The 25,668-nt window shown below is 39.5% G+C and overlaps 3 protein-coding genes across 3 annotated transcripts; all 3 read left to right on the top strand.

Moving 5' to 3' along the window:
• Positions 1-2,591, top strand: LOC137943966 (tubulin beta-2 chain-like). The gene is made up of 3 exons (XM_068789420.1): positions 1-517; positions 991-1,260; positions 1,773-2,591. The coding sequence occupies exons 1-3, from the start codon at positions 124-126 to the stop codon at positions 2,450-2,452; spliced, it is 1,344 nt and encodes a 447-aa protein (XP_068645521.1). The 5' UTR covers positions 1-123; the 3' UTR covers positions 2,453-2,591.
• Positions 2,592-3,310: 719 nt separating this feature from the next.
• LOC137943965 (tubulin beta-2 chain-like) lies at positions 3,311-6,002 on the top strand. The gene is made up of 3 exons (XM_068789419.1): positions 3,311-3,782; positions 4,292-4,561; positions 5,155-6,002. Exons 1-3 carry the CDS (start codon positions 3,389-3,391, stop codon positions 5,829-5,831), a joined length of 1,341 nt encoding a protein of 446 aa, XP_068645520.1. The 5' UTR covers positions 3,311-3,388; the 3' UTR covers positions 5,832-6,002.
• A 1,577-nt stretch (positions 6,003-7,579) lies between these two features.
• LOC137944498 (uncharacterized) lies at positions 7,580-20,450 on the top strand. The gene is made up of 14 exons (XM_068790182.1): positions 7,580-7,670; positions 8,513-8,547; positions 9,343-9,537; positions 14,235-14,326; positions 15,560-15,632; positions 15,930-16,004; positions 16,114-16,224; positions 16,312-16,354; positions 18,956-19,053; positions 19,163-19,258; positions 19,398-19,430; positions 19,643-19,742; positions 19,975-20,059; positions 20,131-20,450. The coding sequence occupies exons 1-14, from the start codon at positions 7,580-7,582 to the stop codon at positions 20,255-20,257; spliced, it is 1,254 nt and encodes a 417-aa protein (XP_068646283.1). The 3' UTR covers positions 20,258-20,450.
• The last annotated feature ends 5,218 nt before the right edge of the window (positions 20,451-25,668 follow it).

The following is a 25,668-nucleotide window of genomic DNA, read 5'->3' as shown; positions in this document are numbered from 1 at the left end:
CCGACCTAATTCCCTCTCCTCCGAGTTTTTTCTCCTCCCTTCGTACTCCATCTCCTTTTCGAGACCTAGACCGTCTCCACCGAATTCCCTAACCGCCCCAATTTCACTCCAATCTCATCGAAAATGAGAGAAATTCTCCACATTCAGGGCGGTCAGTGCGGGAACCAGATCGGAGCCAAGTTCTGGGAGGTGGTCTGCGCAGAGCACGGCATCGACACCACCGGACGGTACGAAGGTGACTCTGAGTTGCAGCTCGAGCGGATCAATGTCTACTACAATGAGGCGAGCTGTGGACGGTTTGTTCCTAGGGCGGTGCTCATGGATCTCGAGCCGGGGACTATGGACAGCGTCAGATCTGGGCCGTACGGGCAGATTTTCCGACCGGATAACTTTGTCTTTGGACAGTCCGGTGCAGGTAATAACTGGGCCAAGGGGCACTACACCGAGGGTGCTGAGCTGATTGATTCCGTCCTTGATGTCGTTAGAAAGGAGGCCGAGAACTGCGATTGCTTGCAGGGTATGCTTGACTATTATAGCTGTTTGATTTACATTTTCTCTATTGCTCGTACATTTTTTCTGATTTTTCCCTTTCATTGTTGTTGTTTCCGTGTCCCTATTACTTCTATTTTCATTTTCTCTTTTTTCCCTCATTTCTTTGTTACAGTGACATAAATGCAGTGTTTCCGATTTTAAGGTTCTTTCACAATTTTTTTCTTTTTCCGGGTTGTTATTTAATACCTGTTTTTCGATCTTTGATTTCTTATGCTTCTCGTCTTGTTCATTTGGAATTTGAATTTCTCTTGTTACTCTGTTTTTTATTTCTTACAAATAACCTTTACCAAATCAGCCAGTGTTTCAATTATTTTTAATCCAAACTCTTTAATCGTCATTTTATTTACTCAGTATTTCCCTGATTTTCGCCCTTTCTGATTATATTTGATCGATTGTCTTCTAATATTCTGGATTTCTTTTCCATGTTTTCTCTTTCAGGGTTTCAGGTCTGCCATTCGCTGGGAGGAGGTACCGGATCCGGCATGGGAACTCTTCTCATTTCAAAGATTAGGGAAGAGTACCCTGACCGCATGATGCTAACTTTCTCCGTTTTCCCCTCTCCCAAGGTCTCCGACACCGTCGTTGAGCCCTACAATGCTACTCTTTCTGTCCACCAGCTGGTTGAGAATGCCGACGAGTGTATGGTCTTGGACAACGAGGCTCTTTACGATATTTGCTTCCGTACCCTCAAGCTCACCACGCCCAGCTGTAAGCCATCTCTTCTCCCCTCATCCTAGGGTTTACTATTCGAGAAACGCCTATTTTCCTGCCTCACTTTCGCTGTAACGATTTCGTAGATTTGGTTGCTGTTTTTGAAGACTTTCCCTTCCGGTTTAGTAATTGTAATTAATGTGGGTGGGGGCTCATAACGATCTTCATTGCTGCCGTATTCATCTGTTTTTTCTGCAATTTGATCGGGTACATGGTGGTAGAACGGAAAAGGCTGCTATTTCAGTTTTCACTGCAAAAGCTCAATGGGTATACAAGAAAGTAATCGGAGTACTGTATTTATAATGGTGTTCTTGGGTGTTTTTCTTGATCTATGATTTGAAAGCTTTCAAGAACCCATCAGGCATGGCGATAAGTCTGTGATTACGATCATGGTGTATATAATTTTTTTTTTACCCTAGTCCTTGATTTCCTTGATGAAATGTGTTTAATTTTATTTGTTAGTCAGTATCAGAAACGAATTCCCTAAATATGCTATTTTTGTTTAACAGTTGGAGACTTGAACCACTTGATATCAGCGACCATGAGTGGTGTGACATGCTGCCTGCGCTTCCCTGGCCAGCTGAACTCCGACCTGCGCAAGCTTGCCGTGAACCTCATTCCCTTCCCTCGCCTCCACTTCTTCATGGTGGGATTCGCCCCACTCACCTCCCGCGGCTCCCAGCAGTACAGCGCCCTCACCGTCCCCGAACTCACCCAGCAAATGTGGGACTCAAAGAACATGATGTGCGCAGCAGACCCACGCCACGGCAGGTACCTCACCGCATCAGCCATGTTCAGAGGCAAGATGAGCACCAAGGAGGTGGACGAGCAGATGATCAATGTCCAGAACAAGAACTCTTCTTACTTCGTGGAATGGATCCCGAACAACGTGAAGTCGACTGTGTGTGACATTCCCCCGACGGGGTTGAAGATGGCCTCGACTTTCATCGGTAACTCGACTTCCATTCAGGAGATGTTCAGGAGGGTGAGCGAGCAGTTCACTGCCATGTTCAGGAGGAAGGCTTTCTTGCACTGGTACACAGGGGAGGGAATGGACGAGATGGAGTTCACTGAAGCTGAGAGCAACATGAATGATCTGGTCTCCGAGTACCAGCAGTACCAGGATGCGACTGCAGACGAGGAAGGAGAATACGAGGATGAAGAGGAGGAGCTTGAGGAGGAGCACTAAGAAGGGGGGAGGGAAGGTTGTGAGTCTGCGTTAGAGTGACGGGGTTTGGTGCAATATCCTGTTGCTTGCGTGTTCGGTTATTTGTCTTTTCTAATGTTGAAACTTCCTTCTTTTTAAGAAAACAGTATAATTATGTGAAGTACGGTGAAATGGACTTGAACCGAACCGGTTCATGCCAAACCCGGGTAGACCACTCCAGCTGGGTCAATCCGAATTTTCAAAAAAGTGGCTTTATTATGATAATGATTAAAAAATATATTTTTTTAAATGGGGTCACAGTCGTCAACTTGAAGAGGTTGACTAGCAAGGGGACTTCCTCAAGTTAGGGGAGGGGGCACCCTATTTCCCTTGCAAAGGTATTTTACAGAGGAAAGTAAAATTATTCCCAAAAATGGTTTTTCGTCTTGTTGAATAACCCCATACTTTAGGTGAATCGGATCGGATTAAAGACTCGTGAGCTGGGGGGACTTTTTAAAGTTAGGGGAGGGCTACCCTATTCCCCTTCTGCTTGCAAGGGAATGCAATTGTAATTTCGACTTATTGAATCATCCCGTAATTTAAGTAAATCGGTGAGTCAAGTCGTTGGGAGAGACTCGGACTGAATCGCTTTCTCTCACCAGGAATCGGATCATTATAGATTAGGGTAATCCGTGATACTTGATTATTTATTTAATTAAGGGATAGTGACCGGCTGACCGCCCCTCTGTCTTCCAACGTAGAAACCAGAACTCACGCGTTTCGAGTTTCGAATTTAAAATTTCAAATTCCCACCGTAAATTAACGGCCGTCAGTGACGCCGTAGAAGTTCCATGGCTCTCTGATGACGACTTCGAGTCGTTACTCTTTTCCCTTCAAGTACTCTCTCTCTTCTCACCCCTCCTCCCCATTTCACCCATTTCTTCCTTCTCCGGACAAACCCTCTTTTTCGCCCTGAAAATGAGAGAAATCTTGCACATCCAGGGTGGCCAGTGTGGGAACCAGATAGGAGCCAAGTTCTGGGAGGTGGTCTGTACCGAGCACGGCATCGACACGACCGGTCGGTACCAGGGCGACTCTGAGTTGCAGCTTGAGCGGATCAATGTCTACTACAACGAGGCGAGCTGCGGGCGTTTTGTTCCCAGGGCCGTGCTCATGGATCTTGAGCCGGGGACGATGGATAGTGTCAGATCTGGGCCGTACGGGCAGATTTTCCGGCCGGATAACTTTGTATTTGGGCAATCAGGGGCTGGTAATAACTGGGCCAAGGGGCACTACACCGAGGGTGCTGAGCTGATTGATTCCGTTCTTGATGTGGTTAGAAAGGAGGCTGAGAATTGCGATTGTTTGCAAGGTAGACTTTTTTTTAGTAGCTATCTGGTTTCCGTGACATCCTTTCTATTGCTTGTACATTCGGTTGTCTTGTCCGTTCCCTTTTTTTTCCCCTTAATGATCTTATTACTTATATTTTGATTTTTCTTTTTCTAGTCTCATTTCTTTGTTACTGTGGACTGCATACTAAGTGTTCGATTTAGAGCTTGGTTTTGCACCTTTTGCTTTTCCGGCTCGTGATTTACCAGTTTCTTCTTATTTTGTTTCTTTTGATTCTCTTCTTGCTTCATTTGACCTTCATTTTGTCATCTGTGGAAAACCTAGTTCTTTGTTTATTTTTATTTCTCCATTTCTTTAATTTTGACAAACATAATTTTTTTTCTTTTCAAATCAACTGTGTTGTTCTTATAGGTCCAAACTATTAAATCGCCATTTTGTTTGCACTGTTGGCTTATCATTGATTTCTTCATCTTTCAAGTTTAATTTGCTGTTTCTGATGTTCTGGATGTCTTTGTCAATTCTCTATTTCAGGGTTTCAGGTCTGCCATTCGCTGGGAGGAGGTACTGGATCCGGCATGGGCACTCTCCTAATTTCTAAGATTAGAGAAGAGTACCCTGACCGCATGATGTTAACTTTTTCCGTCTTCCCCTCTCCCAAGGTCTCCGATACCGTTGTCGAGCCCTACAACGCCACTCTCTCTGTTCACCAGCTAGTTGAAAACGCTGACGAGTGCATGGTCTTGGACAATGAGGCTCTCTACGATATTTGCTTCCGCACCCTCAAGCTCACCACCCCCAGCTGTAAGCTATCTGTGTTCCTCCTCTTCCTCGGATTTGGTAGTCAAAATATTACTTTTTGCCTGTCTCACTTTCGCTGTCACGATTTTTAAGATGTCTGTACCGTTTTTAAAGATTTTTTCTTTCCTGGTTTAGTGAATGCCATTAACTTCGGTTGGGGGGTTCTGGATGATCTTTTTTTCTGCTATTTATTCGGGGTTTTCGTGGTAGAACTGAAAGGGCGCTTACGAAAACTGGGTATCATGTACAGCTTTCGGTCAAATGGATTTAATTATTTATTTATTTTTCTAAATTTTATTGGTTATTGTTCTGTTGGAAATAAATTACCCTGTTCGCTCGTTGGTGGTCACGTCAGGATTGAAATCTTTAGTGTATTTTATGCCCAATCTGGTGAACCATTATATTTTTCTGTTTGTCTGGGCTTATATCTGTTTCCTCTGCGAAAGATCAGTCGGTGTTCTTTAAAGTAATTCAGTGTCAATCAATTCGAACTTTCCCTGAACTTCGCTTTGTAAATGCATTAATCGTTTTGCTTTTTAATTTTTTTGTGACTGTTATAATCCAGTTCCCTAAATACGCTTTTTTTCCTTCGACAGTCGGGGACTTGAATCACTTGATATCAGCGACCATGAGTGGTGTGACCTGCTGCTTGCGCTTCCCGGGTCAGCTGAACTCTGACCTGCGAAAGCTTGCCGTGAACCTCATTCCCTTCCCTCGTCTCCACTTCTTCATGGTGGGATTTGCTCCACTTACCTCCCGTGGCTCCCAACAGTACAGAGTCCTCACTGTTCCTGAACTCACCCAACAGATGTGGGACGCAAAGAATATGATGTGTGCAGCAGACCCACGCCATGGTAGGTACCTCACTGCTTCTGCTATGTTCAGGGGTAAGATGAGCACCAAGGAGGTGGATGAGCAGATGATCAATGTCCAGAATAAAAATTCCTCCTACTTTGTGGAGTGGATTCCCAACAATGTGAAGTCCACTGTGTGTGATATCCCTCCTACCGGACTTAAAATGGCATCAACTTTCATTGGGAATTCGACTTCCATCCAGGAGATGTTCAGGAGGGTGAGCGAGCAGTTCACTGCCATGTTCAGGAGAAAGGCTTTCTTGCACTGGTATACAGGAGAGGGAATGGACGAGATGGAGTTCACTGAAGCTGAGAGCAACATGAATGATCTAGTCTCCGAATACCAGCAGTACCAGGATGCGACTGCAGACGAGGAAGGAGAATACGAGGATGAAGAGGAGGAACTCCAAGAGGACTGAAAGGGGTCGCGAATCCTCATATTTTATAGTTTTTCTGCCATTGTAGTTTAGTCTTTTAGAGAGACGAGGGTCTCTTGTAATATCTTGTTGCCTGTGCACGTTTGGTTGTATTACACTTTTGTTAATGAAGCAGTACATTTACTGAAATGGGTAAATAGTTTCATTTTCTCATGTGATTGCATTCAGTAACACTGATTCAATAGGTTTCGACATGGACAAGGTTTGGGTTATTGAAACATGTTAAGAAAGCTCAACAAGGATTTTTATTGAACAGAGTGAATACATTTCAGTAGAAAGGCCTCTACTCCAAAAAAATTGAAGGAGAGAATTACATTTCTTCCATGTTGAGCTCAGGTCCGAATGGCTGCAATACCTTCACAACCCTTGATACAAGCACGATGACATTCTGCATCAGTTGCCCCTGGATATTGATCTAAACATTGTGGCATGCAGTCGTCAAGACTTCTAGCTTCACACAGCTGGATAGACACCACTGCCACCACGAGGCATATGAGGAGGCAAGCAAAGACTACACGGTTGCTAGCCATTCTTGTTTGCTTTTCCTTCCCTAATCTTGAATTAGGGAAGTTTGGACCTTGTTTGAGGGTAGAAAATGAGTTGGTATTTATATGATCAACTCCCTATTGAAAATAGAGAGGATTTTGTTGAGTTGAGGCTAAAGAATGAATGATAGTCCTTTATTGAAGGTCAATATTTGTTGGTTTATTCAATATTTAGTAGGAATAGGTCATTGTTTAAATATGGCAAAAGTGGGTGATTATAGTTTCCCCTGAAGTTTTGCATTCTAAGGTCTTGCATTTTCCAACATTTTGAGAATTTATCTTCTTTTTTTTACTTAAAATTTTTTAGGATATTCAATTAGACATAGAAAAAGTGATTGGTAGTTGTTGAAAATGCCTTGGTGATTCTAGGTGCTTGCACTTAGTAGCTAATAACGATAAGTCCACGTGTTGGGCATGTAGTGTACCTTGGACCCCTTGTATTTGTCATTGTAGATGTGGTTTAACATTTTTATTTTGTGAATCAAACTTGGAGGTGCATAATGCCTTAAGAGTGGATGTAGCAATCATTTGAGGGGGTTGCGAACCACTATAAAAATCATTATGTGTTCATAGACGGTTTTTTATTGATATTTAAACTAGTTAAATTTGATTAAAAATTTATCATGACTATCGAACTTGATAAACCTACTCACCTCCCCAATTCATCTTTGTAAGACCTAACATTAATTCCCTAAAAAAATTGAAAAGATAAGATGCAACCTACTCCCACTAAATTAGGTAATTAGGATGCTTCCAATCATGAAACTAAATTAAAGTATAAACAGAGAAATATCTAAGTAGTGGTTGATGGACATGTGGAAATATTAGAGGTGTAGAAACCATTTTTTCATGCTCCAAAGCATGCAATCAAATTATCAATATATTATATATAAATAATAACAAAATACAGTATTTATCGACTAGGTTGAGTATCCATAGATTGGATCGATCCATTTTAGTTTGTGAATTTGATCAATTTGGGTTAGGTTTTTTTATTACATGTCCACTCGGAATACAACTTGTAGTAAGTTTTCTCAGTCCTAGAGGCTTGTAGAAATATCACCAATTCTTGCAACCTTAGAGAAAGACCCATTAACCAGTGTTACATCTCCAAGTTTATTCTTATATGACCAAGTAGAAAAGGAATAATTGTTACCTGACATATGAGTTGAAGCTCCGGATTCAATGACCCAAGACCGAGATGAAGAAGACATAAGGGCTGACATACCTATTTGTGCAAGGTTAGCCATGCTCATAGATGATGAGGTGGAACCTGGTGAGCTAGACGAGGGAGAGGACTTTTGAAGGAGTTGTTGTACAAATTGATAAAGCAAAAATTGAAGTGGCATTTGAAAGAGGGTTTACTTTGGAAAGATAAATTGTCCCACATAGAATAATAAATAGAAAAATCTTGGGATTATTAGTTGGGAAATAGGGTTTCTAAATAGCTAGTCATTTCATAATGGGTCTTAGATCCAACTTCTAACATGGTATATGATTATAGTTGGAAATTTGAGTAGAAAGATCTTGATTTATTTGTTGAGAAACAAGGTATCTAACTTAGTCATTTTGGGATTGACCTTGGACCCAACTTCTAATGATGTATACACAAAATTGATTAATTGGGGGGCAATTTTCAAAAATCCAAATTTCATCGCAATTGTACTTTGAGATCCTTTGGTTGAACTTGGTCCAGCGAATTTGAATACTAAAATCATATCCGTATGCCTAAATTGTAAGATCATATTTGAGTTGAGTTGTTATTCTATGTGTCTATCTTTTTATGCATGAATTGTGAAATTTTCCTATTGAGAGGGTTTTGTATTAAGTTGAAATGAAAGTGACCCTTGCTCATTTGGTTGTGCCTTAGTGAGACAAAACCATTCCCCATCTCAATTGAGTTGAGAGAAGTTGTTGTAGTTATGGGAAGAAGTTGTTGAACCTTGTTTGTTATTGTTGTGAGCCATAAGTCATAATGTGGATAGATCATACTACTGAAAATCCTTTTGTAGTCAATTGAATGATTTAAGTCTTTGTGTGGGTAGTATTGTAATTGACCTAGTGGTACTAACTCTCTATAAGTTTGTACTACCTTAGAACTCCTATTCTATTTGACAGTTACCAAAGTAGATATTTCATTCACAGTAAGTGTGGTAAGTGTTATTAGTCAATTTATACATAAACCCCAACTATGTCAGTGGCAAACACTGAAGAAGATTTAAGGTTTTGAAGAAGGGACCAGGTCAGTAGCTACGAAGAATCAAGGGTTTATAGATGCCAATCAGGTAGGCTTTCTAGATGGTAGGAAGTTTACTTTTGGGTCTGTATAATAGTGGGTGGAATTTCTGTAAATCCGGTGATTGTGTAATCCCGTTAATCACTCTTAATTCTTTTTTTTTTATATTCCGTAAAAATAAAAAAGTTATTTAAATCAAATTGTTATTATGTAAAAGTAATAGAGCTATTTAAGTCAAATTCTTCCTGTTTATATTCTGTAAAAGTAAAGGGGCTATTTAAGTCGATGATGTAAGAAAATAAGATGGTTTCAGAGCGGGAGTTTTTCTTCTCGTGCTCGTCGCCGAAGAATCGAGCTTCTCCGTAGCTTTCCGACGACCGAAAAACAGAGTAGAAACTCTGTCCCGTAGTTTCTCCGTCGTCATCCCATTCCGGCGGAACCTCGACGACTGTAGCCGAACTACCGCTCGGCCTTCCATCAGACCGCACCACCGGCCTCGTTGCCTATCACTGCTGTCACCGAAGGAAACTGACGATTTTTTTTTCCCGTAGTTTCTCCGTCGTCATCCCATTCCGGCGGAACCTCGACGACTGTAGCCGAACTACCGCTCGGCCTTCCATCAGACCGCACCACCGGCCTCGTTGCCTATCACTGCTGTCACCGAAGGAAACTGACGATTTTTTTTTCCCAGCGACTGCCGACGGTCCCGTAGCCGAAACCTCGTCGCCGACGAACACCGCCGACCGCCGACGACTGGACCACCTGTCCCGTTGTCACTGCCGACCACCGCGCCGAAGGAAGAAAGCCGAACTCCGCTATAACCCACCAAACCGCTGCCGAACCGCCGCCGAATCACCGCTCGGCCTCCCAGAAAACCGTACCGCCGTCGCCGAAGACGAAGGTGAAGGTACGGGAAACAACAATTCGCTTCCGTTAACTTAGGTCCCGATTTTATTTTTTCTGGCGGGTCGCCAAACCGGATAATTTATTCTGCCGACCCGGACCCGAACCTGAACCGGACCATAACGGACCTAACCGAACCGGACCACATCCGTACCCGATTCGAACTGGGCCCGAACCGAACCAGACCAGAAAAAAAAATCCAGATCGATGGCCACCACTAAAGGCGCATCAACCGAACTTATCCCATCACCACAGATTATAGTCCACCAAGACAATTCTGTATTTCCAAAGGGAATCATCCTTGATGAGACCAATTATTCATTATGGTCCTAGCTCATGGAGATGCGAATTAGCGTACGCAACAAAGCTGGATGTCTCACCGGCGAAACGAGAAAACCAGCGTCTGGCGATCCCAATCTTGGAACATGGATTGCTAAAAATCAAAGAGTCAAAAGTTGGCTTATTGACTCTATGAGTCCATTGCTAACGCAGCGATTTATTCGCCTTTCCACTGCCAAGGAGATATGGAAAGCAGTATCTAAAACGTTCTATGATGGATCAGATGAAACCAATATATTTGAGTTGAACCAGAGATCTTTTTTTACCAAACAAAATGGTAGATCACTATCCACATATTACAATGAATTGGTTGTTATTTTCCAGGAGATTGATCGTAGAACCATATCTCAAGAAGGAACGGTCGAAGAGTTCATCCAGTTGAACTCTGCAATCGTTAGGTTTCGAGTTCATATTTTTCTCAATGGGCTTGACTCCGAGTTTGATCAAGTTCGTGGAGAAATCTTGCGAAAAGACCCCAAACTTGATTTGGAGAGTACATACGCATATGTCAAACGAGAATATCAACAGAGACAAATAATGGGGAGCTATCATCCAGTCTCAGAGAACTCGGCGATGTTGGTCAACCAAAACTGACAAGGATCATCAAGCAGTAAGAACACTCAATCCTCTGAAAATGGTACCAACCGGGTATGTATTCACTGTGGAGAAAAAGGACATTCACAACAAAGGTGTTATGAGATTGTTGGCTATCCGGAGTCGTGGGATTTTTTCAAAAAACCCCATAAAAGGATAGCTGGGAAAGCTGTGGGGACATCCATGGAAGATAATCAGCAGCCCCCTATATGGTAAATGTTACCTATTCAGGACATTCTAACCCGGAAGATTCTTGGTTATGGTATTAGGCGGGGCAAACTAGACTATTTGGAGTTGAAAAAAAAAAATAAAATTATTTGCACCAAGCTGGGCGTTCATACTATTCACTCACCCCCAGCTTGAAGAGGAGTGTTGGAAAACAGGACCCCCGAACCGAAGACGCTTTGTCGTCACCACATCACCGAAGATGTTCTGTCATCACCGAAGACGCTATGTCGTCACCGAAGACGTTATGTCATCACCTAAGACGCTCTGTCGTCACCCGTCACCGAAGACTGTCTTGAATTCATCTCTGGTTCGCTGTGAGAGCACGGTTCAGAAGTGCTCTCGACGAAAAAGACGACGAGACCAGATTTGACTCAGACTAGACTTGATCGAACCAAATTACCGAACCGGACCGAATTGAACATCCGAATCGGATCGCACAAATAGACTTCTGCTGATCACACCGGATGGAGCGCTCAAGAAGAGCGGATATATGGTATATTTTGTCTCTGACCAAACGTAGTATGCAGCAAGAACTTATACAACTCACTTAGCAAGTTGGGCATCCGATATTTGTATGCACCAACTTAAGGGGGAGTGTTAAGATTTAGTCTGAGATTTCTTCCCTTAAGGAGAAATCATGAAAATATTCTGTAAATCCGGTAATTGTGTAATCCCGTTAATCACTCATAATTCTTCCATTTATATTGTGTAAAACGGCTATTTAAGTCGATGATGTGAATGAGAAAATAAGACTGAAATTGAAGTATTATTTTCTAGAGAATTTTGGTGCTATGGCACAACAAGAAATAAATTGTAGTATCAAGGTCAGCCTTAAATTTTTTACACACCTATGCAACTCTATTGTGATAATCTAGTTGTTATTCATATTGCCACAAACCCAATATTTCATGAGAGAACCAAACACATCGAAATAAATTACTACCTCATTCTAGAGAAACTCAAAGCTAGAATAATTAATGCATTGCGTCCCTACCAAGAGTTAATTTGCAGAAATTTTAACTCAGGAAGTTGTTATAAACACACTTTCGATTTTCATGTTCCAAGCCATGTATTTTTTTTATGTTTTTGTACTTACTCGAGGGGGAGTGTTAAAACCAATGGTGTGATAAGTTATTTTCTTTGTTACTCTTTACCTTTTATGTCTAAGGGTAGAATTGTTATTATATAATTTTCTTTCATTATAAATTAAATTAAGAAGAAGCTTGTCCTAAGCCCTAAGAGAGAGTTTTCTTTCTCTCAACTTCTCTCTCACACTATCTCTAAACAACTACAACTTATCCTTCTCATTTGCTTTTCCTCTTCCAACTTTTTCTCTTCTACTCCTAACCAAGCTCTCTACGTGCTAAGGCCGTAGAATTTAACAAAGAATGACCTAGAGAGGTACCAAAATATGCCCATTGTATAGAATAAGTGAGTTAGCTACCATATATGGTATAGTCAAGTGATACTTGACAAATAAAGATGCATATAGAAGGAAGAAGAGATAAGTTGATTGAGAAATATGGGGATGGGGGGCATTCTAGATAGGATGCCACTAGAATACCACAGGCTTCGCAAAGGAGTCCAGAACTACGATGGTGTCTGGTTCCATTTAGTAGGTTAGGGCATTTTTGGAATAGAAAAGCCCGACTTTTTCCATCTCCCTACCCCTCTAGCGAGAAACCTAATCTTTGCTCATTCTTATTGCGATTTTGCCATTCTCCCGCGCTCTTTTTCTTAAGATCCGACCCTCATCTCTACGGCTGTAACTAGAATCGCCAACGTTTTCTCCTCATTTTTCACTATTGTCGAGCCTGGTTAGTTGTTGCCGACTTCGAGCGGGTAAACTCTCTTGGTTTTGATGTTCACTCATGAATCTCCAAAGGAAAAGTTAGTAATTCCTTTTACTCTTTATGCGTTACAATTTGGGTTTTTGTTAGTAATATGTTTTTGCTTGTTTAAAATCATTAAGATTGTCCCCGTTTTCATTAAAAACTAGTAATCTTTTAAACTTTGATTTCTTATTGGCTTACAAATGATTGCCTCTTCTGTAAGCACTTTAAGTAATCTGTGAATGATAAGAAACCCTAGGTGTGTGAGTTTAAATCCTTTACTTTTCCTGGTAAAATCGTGCTTTAATGATTGGGTTTGGCTTGAGTAATTTATTCTCTAACCCTATGGACTGCAAATTGTTTTATGGGGTTCTTGTTTGCATTTTCATGTTGACATTACTAGCGTTAATTACTTTCCAAGCTACATAGAGAAGTATTTTAGTTTCTGTAGTGATTCATGTGAGAGCTTGAAAGGTGAAGACTATGTCGGACCGAAGTGGCGCTAGGCCAGGGTTGCGGGGACGGGTTTGAGGGGAAAGGGAAATGGGGAGAGGATGGGGTTAGAATTCCTACCCTGTCTTGGGTTTTTTCCCCTCTCGGGTTTGGGGTCTCGGTCTCAAAACCCTGACTTGAACCTGACCCATGCCCACCCCTAGTTGTATCTTCTTTCCTTCGCTTTTCCCTCTCTTGAAGCCCCAGATTTTCAATTCAAGAGTGGTTCTCTGGGTCTGAGCTCCACAATTGTTCCCTCTCTTCTTCTCCCCAGCCTTATGGTTTTCTGATTGGGATGGGTTGTGGGTTTAGTTTTATTGTCATTTCCCGAACTTAACAATCTTGCTTGTTTCACTTTTTATTGGTTTCTTTTGAAACAATGGCAGAGTAATCACCCAGCTACTTATTTGAAACCAAATTACATACCTTGGAGGCTGTACAAATTCTAGAGTCAGAATGGGATCTGGTTCAAAGAGGCATAGACAAGAAGCTGATAGCTACAGTGATTTAGAAGATGCAAATGAGCAAGAGGTTGAAATGGGCAGCGAGTCAGATTTTGACAGGGTATTTTCCATCATCTAATTTCTGTTTATTACATAAGTCATGTTAATGCCCCTCGGTACCCTTCTAACCTTAAATTATTTTTTGAGAAAGTATCGGCTAGTTAGTGCAGCTTTCACATGTACATATTCACACTGGTTAGTCCATAACTCCTTTGGACTTGCTTCCTTTCTTTTGCAAACATTAAGGATTTTGCTCACTCTCTATCACTTGGATGCATCTTCCCATCCAGCTTAGTTCATTGTGGGTTTTATAGCAAGGGATGAGGTGGACCTACGGAGCCTTGTTCTAAACTATTTTAAATGTTATTCTCATTCATATTTCATTTATTTATTTACTTTTATCCCTCATGTTTCCCCAGTGTGAGACATCCTCTCTCCTACCTCATGCTCTTCTAATAAAATTCCAGATCAATTGAAAAAGAATATACACACTGATGTAGGTGTCAATGTTGGCCCCAGACAGGTGGGCCACAAGGGTAACATGGTTCAGTTGATTCAACTTCTAAATTTCCAAGTTTGTCACTAGAAAGGAAAACTATGAGGAGCTATCACGTTACTTCACTCTTGGCTTTTTCTGATTCAGTTCTTTTATTTTGCCTGAAAGTGTTGGAATTGCTTTAATGAGATTCATCACTGGAAAATATCTGATGCAGCTGGAGGAAGACCTTGTTGAGCAAGTTGTTGGTCGAGACGATGAGATGGTGGAGCTTGAGAAAGAGTACTCCAATCTTCGTAGCCAGGAGCAGTAAGTTGCCAATTTTACCAAATTAATTTGCTTGTTGGGCTGTCCTTTGAAAGAGATAAAGGACTTAAAATTTCCATATCTTGCATACAGTTGTAGTTTGTTTAGTTCCCTCTTCTTTTTTTTTTTAAATGCATCAAAGATATCTTCATACAGTGGAGTTCATCTAAAAATATTCTATATTATGTTTTTTGGATATTTGAAATAGGTTGTTTCATCTTTGATACAAGGTTGATTTTATTTTTCTTCTTGGGAAGTGTTTGTGTAGGAAGCCTCTGTTATGGATCCTTCCTCATGGAGAGATTCCTTTATTATTTGATCATCATCATTGTTATTCGTTTTCACTGTTATGAAGATTGTCTTCGTCATCGTCATAGTTGCTATCATCATGTCCAAAGCATCTCATCATCTATTGGAATCCTCCCTTTCCGTTCTGCTTAAGCATTTGTTAGTTCTATTATCAGGTTACTCTAGTTCAAGTCTTTTGTCATCCATGTCATCATTGTCATGCATGGATTTCTTCTGCTTTTTTTTTTGGTGGTCCCTTAACTGACACTGAGAAAATCTTTTTAATGTTGCGCTGATAGCTTGCCTTTTTATTTTTTTTCTTTGAAAAGCAAAGATTACTGGGTTGCTGTTAAACATGACCAAACAATTTTTAACAAATCTCCTTTTCCTAGGTTTGGTGCACAAATACCTCAGCATTCTTATCTATGTGACTCTGCCACTTCATTGTTATGTAGGCTGAGTTTCTGTATAAGTCTTGCATGTTGTAAAGTGGGAAACTCATCTAATTCAGCCTTTCTAGTCATGGTCTATTGGTGAAAGCATGTTTTTTTCTGCTTGCCTGTGCATTGTTATGTTATCAATCACCTGCATTTCGTTGAGTGCTTCCATCATGAAGACTTAAAATATGTTGATGGTCTGTTCTGCTTCATGGTATCATAGATATGGAGAACAATATTGAAGCTAAAAATTTCCAATTGCATGTTGAGAGAATCCTGACTACCAAGCAGCTTTAGGTGTTGGAGATGCAATAAATGATAGACTATAGGAAAACGTCAGGAATATCTAGGCAAAGGGGTCAAGCGAGACCGCTGTGATGAATAGAGATACATTTCCTCAAGATTTCTACCAAGTACTGCTAATAGAAATAATATTTATGATTGAATTCTTTCTTGCCCTTTCTCTCTTCTTTTTTAATTTATTTATGTTTTAAAAAATTAATGCTTTCAGAGATCTTTTGAAGAGCTTGACGCTTCTTAAAAACGAGGACCTTTTGAAAGGTCAAGCAGTGAAGAACCAAAAGGTATAATTTGTTGTTAATTATCTGCTACTACATCTGCAATAATCTTTCTGCTTTTGTTCCCATTTCCTTTTGCCTTACTTTCTCTGCGTCCCTTTTTTAATTTTCTTTTTAGTTTCTTTCACCATTGCCTTCATATATGGTCAAATTGATCTCCCAGATTGGTTTATAAAAAAGAAAAGGCAGCATATCTGTGTAGATTGTTTTTTGTAAGCCATTGAATCTTTTACTCCTGCCAAAGTAAATTTCTATTTCAAGAACTGGTCTTAGTTATAAACTAGTTTCGCTTATCTCTTGTAGGCTCTCTGGGACAAAACTCTTGAACTAAGGTTCCTACTCCAAAAAGCATATTCAAATTCCAATAAGTTACCACAGGTGACTCGCTGTTACTTTGTCTCAATAAAATTTTGGTATCAGGTTTAGTGGAGAAGCTTCTTCCATTTTAACATTTTTGGGTTAATGAAAACTTCTATCATCTTGTTAGGAACCTATGAGGTCCTCATTCTGTAAATCAGATGATGCCATTGACGAAGTGTATAATGATCTAGTTACCTCTGCTGAGAAAACATTAAATTGCATATTAGAACTTCAGGAGGTATGGCTGTTCCACTTGCAGTTGATTCAATAATCTATTTTTGTTATCATGAGCTCATTCATGGATTTATCCTTCTGGCTTATACAGGCTATACTTGAGAAAAATCCTGCCATTACCCAAAGCCTAAATGGTAAAAAAATGGTAAATGCTTCTATAGTTTTATTATATTCTAATCTGTATAGCAACCTCTCTTTCATTGCCATAGACATCATTGTGAGTGTACCTCTTAATACTAATCATGTTACTTTTTACTACTGAGATTGCTGATAGAAATCCTGGACCTTTTTTATTAGCCATGTAAGTAAGAAATAAAATACAGTGACCAGAATGCCTTCTTTCCTTAAAAGCCATAAAACAGATATCAAACAAGAAATAAGAGGTAATTAGAGACTCCCAACCCAAAATTATAAATTAGACTAAGAGGGACATGTTTACATAAATGGTAAATGACAAAACTACTCTTTGATCCACATTTCCTAACTCCCTCCCAAGCTGGAGCTTACAGGTCAAATAGCCCCAGTCTCATAAAAAAAAGACATAAATTGTCATTTCCTAAGAGATTTGGTGAAGATGTTGCCAAGCTGATCAATTGACCTTATGTATGGTGTTATGTACTTTTTCATAAATAAAATGACAATTTTCCCCAATGTGTTTAAGTAGCTCATGGAACAGTAGATTACTTGCCATAAAAAATGCCACCTGGTGACTGTCCATAACCGTAGGGTTTATAACATCAAAACCAATTTCTACTAACATATGACTTCACCAACTTAAGTTCATTTGTTGTGCGGGCCATTGCCCTATACTCCACTTCAGCTCAAGAGTTTTCTCAATCTTTGATCCATGTGTGACTATTCTTAACATGCTTTACGTGTGACAAAGATTGTTTTGGGTGGAAGCCTTGTAAAGATACTTGTCAGGATACCCTGTTAAAGTTAGGTCAAAGCCTATTCTAAAAGGACTGGCTAAGTTATGAAGCTTCTTCTCAACTAAGAAGCATATGACCTTCCCAATCTTTGAATTTGATCCATGTGGTACTATTCTTAACAGGTATATTCATTATCATTTTGTTCTGATATCTCTTCTTCAGATTTTGAGATTTTGTAGATGCACATGTGTTATGGGACATCCTGGTTATGGCCCTGGGTTAAGTAGCTATGTCTTCCGCTCCTAACAGGCCGGTCTTTTGGGTAGTATTGGCTAGGTGTTTAACATTTGGTATCAGAGCCGACGACCACGGCGGTGCAACGACACAGGCCCGACCCGGGTTTTTATCCTACGACCTACCTATATTTTAATCCAGCCTTTGCGTGCGACGCAGTGACACTGGCCCGATCCGGGTTTTTATCCTACGGCCTACCAGTATTTAAATCCATGTGATGTTATGGGACATCCTGGTTATGGGCTTGGGTTAAGTACCTATGTCTTCCGCTCCTAACAGGCCGGTTTTTTTGGTAGTATTGGCTAGGTACTTAACATTTGGTATCAGAGCCGACCCTTGGTCGCGAGTTCGATTCCCGGCAACGGTGCAAAGGCTGGATTTAAATACTGGTAGGCCGTAGGATAAAAACCCGGGTCGGGCCAGTGTCGCTGCGTCGCACGCAAAGGCTGGATTAAAATACAGGTAGGTCGTAGGATAAAAATCCTGGTCGGGCCTGTGTCATTGCGCCGCCGTGGTCGTCGGCTCGCGAAGGGGGGTGTGATGTTATGGGACATCCTGGTTATGGGCCTGGGTTAAGTACTTATGTCTTCCGCTCCTAACAGGCCAGTCTTTTGGGTAGTATTGGGTGATGTTATGGGACATCCTGGTTATGGCCCCGGGTTAAGTAGCTATGTCTTCCGCTCCTAACAGGCCACCTAGCCAATCCTACCCAAAAGACCGGCCTGTTAGGAGCGGAAGACATAGCTACTTAACCCAGGGCCATAATCAGGATGTCCCATAACAACATGGTTATTCTGTAATCTTCAGAGTTTCTTTTTGTTTCTTTACACGTAATGAACTTCTAAAATTAAGAAGATTGACGTGAATGCTGAATCTTATGCTTATCAAGGGAGAGACAAAGAATCTGGGAAGGGTGAAGATGCATCCAGTGCTGCAGATTCAGAAATTGATGAAATGTGGTCGCGTATTCATAGAATGAACAGAAGGTACTTGGGTTGATGCTACCTTTTTTTTTTGAGAAATATGAATATGTTTTTCTCATTAACGAAAAACCACTAATGATGCTAGCTAAAACACACAGCTTGGGTTATTTGATTACAGACTGTAATATCTCAATCTGCTTCTGAAGCAAGTCTTGCAAACAAAGCAGAAAACCTCCTAAATTAATTTTTAGCCTCACGTATTGAGGAATAGAGCACCTCACTCAGTTATTTGTAATGGTGTTCTTCATCTTAATGTTTGTTCTCGCTCTGTTTGATGTAACAAATAAAATTTTCTATAGACTGGTAGTGTCTGCTCCTTGCTCTTTGGGTTTTGCTGTTTTTTCCGTAATTATGTGTCCTCTATAAACTGTTAGGTCTGCTCCTTGTGATTTGGTTTTAGCTGTTTATTCTTGAATTATATACCCTCTATAAACTGTTTGGTCTGCTCCTTGCTATTTGTTTTTTGCTTTTTATTTTCTAATTATAGTTAATTATAGAATGTCTCTTGCCTCTTTTGTGAAGAAGGCAATCTTTCTGCACTTTGGGCTGAGTATATCATTAATTCTTTATGCCATTTGCAGTATAGTTCAATTCAGGAACAGCTCAATAGACAAGTGGCAGAGAAAGACACAAGTGACAACAGGTGCTGCTGCTTTCAAAGGCAAACTACATGCTTTTAACCAGGTTTGCTTCAAGCTGCAGGAGTCACTGAGACTTACATTACATGTGTTTCTTGGGATTGTAATTTATATATATGATTATTGTTCGTGTTTGTTGTTCTTTACAAGTGCAGAACATTAGTGACCAAGTAGCTGCATTCATGCGGGACCCAAGTAGAGTAATAGAAAGGATGCAATTGCGGAGGTCTTCTGTTGGTATTATTGGGGAAGTATGTACTATACTTTCTTCTTGAAACATGAATTTTAGGATGAGTTTTCTTCTTGTTTTCAAGAGAAGTAGATGACATTTATGTCAATATACTTCCGTTTCAGGTTTAGTTGTTCTCATGAGTTAAACTGGTGTTGTAGGTTGCTGGGGAGACTGTAAACGTAACGGAAGAGGTGTGAACTTAATCCTGATACATCTATTTCACTAGTGAAAATTGAGCTTCTTAAACTCCCCTTTCAAAACAAAAAAGGGCCTTCTGTGGTAGTGACTTACATCAGATAAGAAATGAAAACCGTTGCCTTTGGTGGGAAATCCTTGAAATTACCTAGAAATCATTGATCTTGTCAACATTGGTGACAGATTACTATTTTGCATGTGATTGCAGGGCCGAAATGTGGATGGAGACCCTGAACTTCTTGATGACTCGGAGTTTTACCAGCAACTCCTCAAGGAGTTTCTGGAGTCTTGTGACCTTACATCATCTGGTAAAATTCCTGCATTTTCATACACTTGCTCTTTTTGTTCCCTCTGGACCTCCACTCACGATAAGGCATTCTAACCTCTAGAAAACTGTTGAAGTTATCAAATTTCCTCCTTTTCCGTTTCTTGGCACCTCATTTACTGTGTTTTGCATATAACTGCATTTCCATGTGACTCATAAGACTTTCAAGCAATGAAACAAAAGTGACGTTTCTGTAATGCTATGATTGTTTACAGAGACGACTTTTTATGCTCTAAAGAAGCTACAAACCAAGAAAAGGAAGATAGTAGATCGGCGTGCATCAAAGAGTAGGAAAATAAGGTATGTCTATCCTCATTCATAATTCTTTTTTGTGGTTTCTTCAACTGTGTGATCTTATACAATTTGTGTAGGTACAATGTCCACCAAAAGATAGTTAATTTTATGGATCGGAAGCCTATAGTTGTTCCTCCAATGGCTCCACAACTGTTTGAGAATTTGTTTGGTCTGCGAAATAAGAATACAACTTCAGTTGCTTAGCTTTACTGTGCTACTTTCAAAAACAATGCAAGTGTTCTTTCATTTATCAAAGTGGAGTTATTTACTGATGTAGAAACAAGTTTAATGAAACTCACGAAAGCATGTACTGTGCAAAGGGTGCCAATCTTTATGTAGTTCAGAGAAGGCATATATGAAACCCGAAAACAAAGGAAACCTCTTTCAGTGGGACTGATGATATGGTGGTAATGGTTGAAGAAATCATCCAACTAGTATCATTTCTCTTACTAATTCAAAAAAAAAAAAAAACATCCTTCTCAATTGGTTCGCCCTTTATTAAAAACTCAAATCGGTTTCCAGTACAAGACTTGGACACATTTTATTGATCACAAATCCAGTACAAGACCTGGACACATTTTATTGATCATAAATCTGGTGAAAAAGTAGAGCACAAAAACACGATGGATCATGTAAATGACTGGTGAAACATAGCAGCAGCAGTAGCAGCAGCAAGGTAGTAACCCGCCTCACAGCTAATGTAATTTACTCAACTCGACACAACCATTAGTGCAGGCCCGAAGACACCCCTCCGAGGTGGTACGGTTGCTGATTGGCATACATTTTTCCACGCAGCTCTTGGCTTCACATATCTGCACAGAAGCCACTACCACCAAGAGGCAGACGAGGAGGATCGCCACAACTGCTTGGATGTGGATCAGCTCTTAGTAAGTTTTTGATTTAGAACTGGAAAAACCTGTTATTTATAAGCTGCCCATTGGAAATGGGAAAGTGTTTATGGTATGGAAGTGGATGGAAGAGAAAACGATTAAATTAGTGATTTCTCATACAACAAAAATGGAGAAGTAGATAGGAGGATGCAAGTGAAGAGAAAGAAGCTAAAGTGGGGAGAAAAGACCTTAGAAGGCTATTAAGCTAAGAGTGTTAAGTATCTAATCCCTCTTAAAACGTGCAAAGAGAATCTTATCTACGCTTCCTCTCTTATAGTCATTCTTTTCTAAGAATTCGATTAATCTTTCATACCATGCTCTTGGAGCTTGCTTTAACCCATATAATATTTTTTATGTAATATATATACATAGTCAAGCTTACTCATATCTTCAAATCCTTCGGGTTGTTCAACATAAACTTCATCTTGTATGTACCCATTCAAAAATTCATTTTTTACATCCATGTGGTACAACTTGAATTTCATGTGACAAACATAGGATAGTAGGATTCAAATTACCTCTAGTCTTGCCACGGGTGCATAGATTTTTTCAAAATCTATAACTTCTTCTTGGTTATATCCTTTTGCAACTAATTTGTCTTTGTTTCTCACTACTTGATTTTCTTCATTCGTTTTGTTCCTAAAGACCCATTTTGTCCCAATGACTTGTTAATTTTTCGGGTCTAGGTACTAGAATCCAAACTTTGTTTTCTGCAAATCGATTCAATTCTTTTTGCATTGCCATAATCCAAAACTTATCTTTTCTAGCTTCAACAAAGCATTTGGCCTCCATTTTAGAAACAAATGCATTGTTTGCCATAGTCTCATGAGTTTCTCTTCTAGTTGCAATTTTGCCTTGAGGGTCACTGATAATTTGTTCTAGATGGTGATCAGCCATGAACTTATAGTTCTTTGGTTCCACAAATGACTCTTCTTGGTTATTCGGGTCAATTGGGTTCTTTTCAAGATTTTGGTATGAAGGCTGAGATCCCGGGGATGAATCGAAGGGGTTTCCTTCTTCATCATCAGAATTTGGAGTTGGAGTTAGAGATGGCGAATCCGATTCATCAAACTCAACATGAACTGACTCATTTACTCTCATAGTTGTCTTGTTATAAAGTTTTGCTATGAGTAGAATAACCCAAGAAAATTCTTATATCGGCTCTAGAGTCGAATTTCCTTAATTTTGCTTTTGGTTCTTTCAATATGAATATTTTGCATCCAAAGGTTTTGAAATATGTAATGTTGGGAAGGGTACCCTTATATAACTCATATGGAGTTTTGTTAAGAAGTGGCCTTATGTTTACTCGATTAATTATATAACATGCGGTGTTCAAAGCTTCAGCCCAAAACCTATGTGTCATGTTGTATGCATGAAGCATAGCTCTAGCCATTTTAACTAAGGTTCGATTTATTCTCTCAACAACACCATTTTGTTGAGGAGCTCGAGGACCTGAGAATGTATGGTCTATACCCTGCTTTGTGCAATATTCCTTGAAATGTGAAATTTCAAATTCTCCTCTATGGTCACTCCTAATTTTGATAATACTATATCTTTGTTTCTTTTGAATTTTTTCATATAATTTGACAAAGGCTAGAAATGCATCATCCTTGTGGGTAAAGAAATCTACCCATGTCAACCTTGAATAGTCGTCTACCACCATTAGGGTCGTCTACCACCATTAGGGTGAAACACTTTCCATTTAAGTTTAAGGTTCGGGTAGGTCCAACTAAATCCATGTGGATTAGTTGAAGAGGCTGAGAGGTCGAAACTACATTTTTAACCTTGAAAGAGGTTTTTTGTTGATTTCCAAGTTGGCAAACATCACAAGGTTTCTCTCTTACAAATTTGATCTAGTAGTCCTCTCACTAGGTTCTTTTTCACTAATTTGTTCAAGGAATCAATTCTCCTAATTTGATCTGGAGAAGTATTTTGTTCTTTAATGTCTTGGCTTGCTCTGTGTTTACTTCTTTTATACTCTTTGCTTTTTTTTAGTCAAATATTATTGTTAGGCTATTTGGATGGTCCTTTTTTAGTATGAGCAACTTGTTCCCTTTTTTATTTATAGGTCATTTAGACAATCTTTTGCCACTTGAACGGATTGCAATCGAAAGTTTATTTTAAGGGCTTTTTGAGCAACATAACATATTTAATGCACATCATTAATAACTTGAATGTTTGTTATCATCAAAATTATCTCAATGCAGATCTTGAGACATAACATATTTAATCGCCAAAGGATTCCTGCATAAATATGGACACATTTTATCGATCATAAATCTGGTAAAAAAGTAGAGCAAAAAAACACGATGGATCATGTAAATGACTGGTGAAACATAGCAGCAGCAGCAGGGTAGTAACCCGCCTCATTGCTGATGTAATTTGCTTAACTCGACACAACCATTAGTGCAGGCCCGAAGGCACCCCTCCGAGGTGATACGATTGTTGATTGTCATACACTGAGGCATGCATTTTTCCACGCAGCTCTTGGCTCCACATATCTGCACAGAAGCCACTACCACCAAGAGGTAGACGAGGAGGATCACCACAACTGCTTTGTTTCTAGCCATTTTTGTATCTCTGTGTAGTGTTTGAAGCTCTACTTGAACTATTTTTGGCACAGAAATGGATGGAAGAGAGAGAAAGGGGGTAGGTTTCATTGTCGTTGTTGATGGACAAGAGAGAAAGGTGGCATGCAAGTTCTTGCTCCGTGCATCAGCACAGAAGCCATTGCTACCAAGAGACAAATGAGGTTTTTTTTTTATTTGATGAAGGCTGTTTTAAGAATTTTGTTAAATAATATGGTAAAAGAAATAGTTTGGTTATTCATCAGGTTTGTGGAAAAGAAATTTGTCTAGTAGACTTTTCTTTTACTTATAATCATTTGTTAATGCTATTAGTAATCTTCTTGTTCTTACCATTTCCTATATTACAATTTTTTAATGAGATCACTCAAGTTGGGACTTATTTCCAATAGGATTTTATTATCTTCATTTCATTTATGAATTCGAAGACAATTGATGTCTATTTTCTTTTACTATGTGTTTTCTGTTAAGTTGTGGAACTTAATTAACGCCTTACGCGGATCAACCTCGATATATTAATTGTTGTTTCATTAAGGGTAGTTTGGGGATTTCACTCTTGTTTGGCGGTTGCCAGAGTTTTCTTTTTATATTTGGGACACCACTATTAGGGTTTATCATTGATGAAGATCATTAGTTGCGACTGAGAGAGGTTAGAGAAAATCACGTGTATGTATGATTTCTCTTGTAAACTATTTCATTTTCATAGTGGATTATTGCAGTGGCGGAAGACAAGACATAATCTCACCTTGAAGTGAACCTGTATAAATCTTGTTGTTCTTCGTATATGCTTTTCCTTCTATTGCGATTATTATTATTGTTCTCGCTAGTTTTAAATTAGGGTGTCTAATTCCTAACATTTTCATGTGTGTGAGTATATGACTTTACTACTTAGAAAAATCCTATATAAAAATGAAAATGAATACCAAAGCAGATGCCATTAAGAATAAAAAGGTCGGCCTTTTGTTCTTCGCAAGAGCCCTCCAATGGTGATTAAGAGCTCTTAAGACGTTTATTTTCAATAACAACAAGATTTATACAACTTACAAGATCCTCCCAAATCCAAAGATTTGTTAATCCTACTTATATAATAGAGATATAATTTTATACCAAAGATTTCTGCACAAAAATGCAAAAAATTTATTAAACCACCCATTCGAAGTTAAAACCTGCAATTTTTTTCCGACTCGCCAGTTTGATACAAAACCTTGCATTAGCAGCAACAACAGCAAGAGACAGATGAGGACGATGACCACTTCGTTGCTCAGTGTCCTCTGAAATACTCATCGCATCCTTTAGTGCAGGCGTTGCGGCACTCCTCCTCGGTGACGCGGGAACTGATCGACATACACTGCGGCATACATGCCTCCATGCAAGTCCTAGCTCCGTGTATCTGCACAGAAGCCATTGCTACCAAGAGACAGATGAGGACGATGATCACAATTGCTTTGTTTCCAACCATTTCGTTTTCTACTTGGCTAAATCTTTAATGCTTGATTTTCTAAGTTTCTGATTGTGGAATTGAAAAACACCTACTATTTATAAGTTTCTGATTCGGAAACTAGGAATTATTTGTGGCATAGAAGTGGATGGAAGAGAGTGGAAGACGGTCAAAGATGGAAATTTTGAATGGTTTCTCTAGTTTTGCAAGAACAACGAGAAGAGGTCAAAGATTAATGGAGGATTTGAAAATCTTTAGTTTATTTTATTACTATTTTAGATGATATTTCATTATTTTATCATGTATTTTATATGTAAAATATGTAAAAATAAAATCTGGTGATTTTTTTTTATATTTTTTTTAGAAGTGTTCAAATATTTATTAGATAACTACATTTTGATGGTAACAAAAAGTTTGATAACAAGTTTTTCGGAAAAAAATTATACCAATGTGGCATTCAATTATACATATTAAGAAAAGAAGGAGGTTCACTTGAAATAGTAAAATCAAATTCCTCTCTACAATTCGACATAGTCCAAAATCCGATCCGACTCATCCAAGCTGCAAGCTGTTGTAGGAAGAACAAGAAAAATAGGAACAGATAAGACAAAATTTTCGGTGGTTCAATTGAGCCTACGTCCACCGAAACGACTGGAATAAATCTTTCACTAATGATAATCAGGATTACATAATCCTTATATA

Source organism: Aristolochia californica, unplaced genomic scaffold (assembly GCF_029961685.1).
Source record: "Aristolochia californica isolate CCGP_79_NKW_82.1479 unplaced genomic scaffold, dmAriCali1.0.hap1 SCAF_11, whole genome shotgun sequence".
Classification (NCBI taxonomy): domain Eukaryota; kingdom Viridiplantae; phylum Streptophyta; class Magnoliopsida; order Piperales; family Aristolochiaceae; genus Aristolochia; species Aristolochia californica.
Note: the sequence above shows the minus strand (reverse complement) of the source record. Positions and strands in the feature narration are given on the sequence as shown.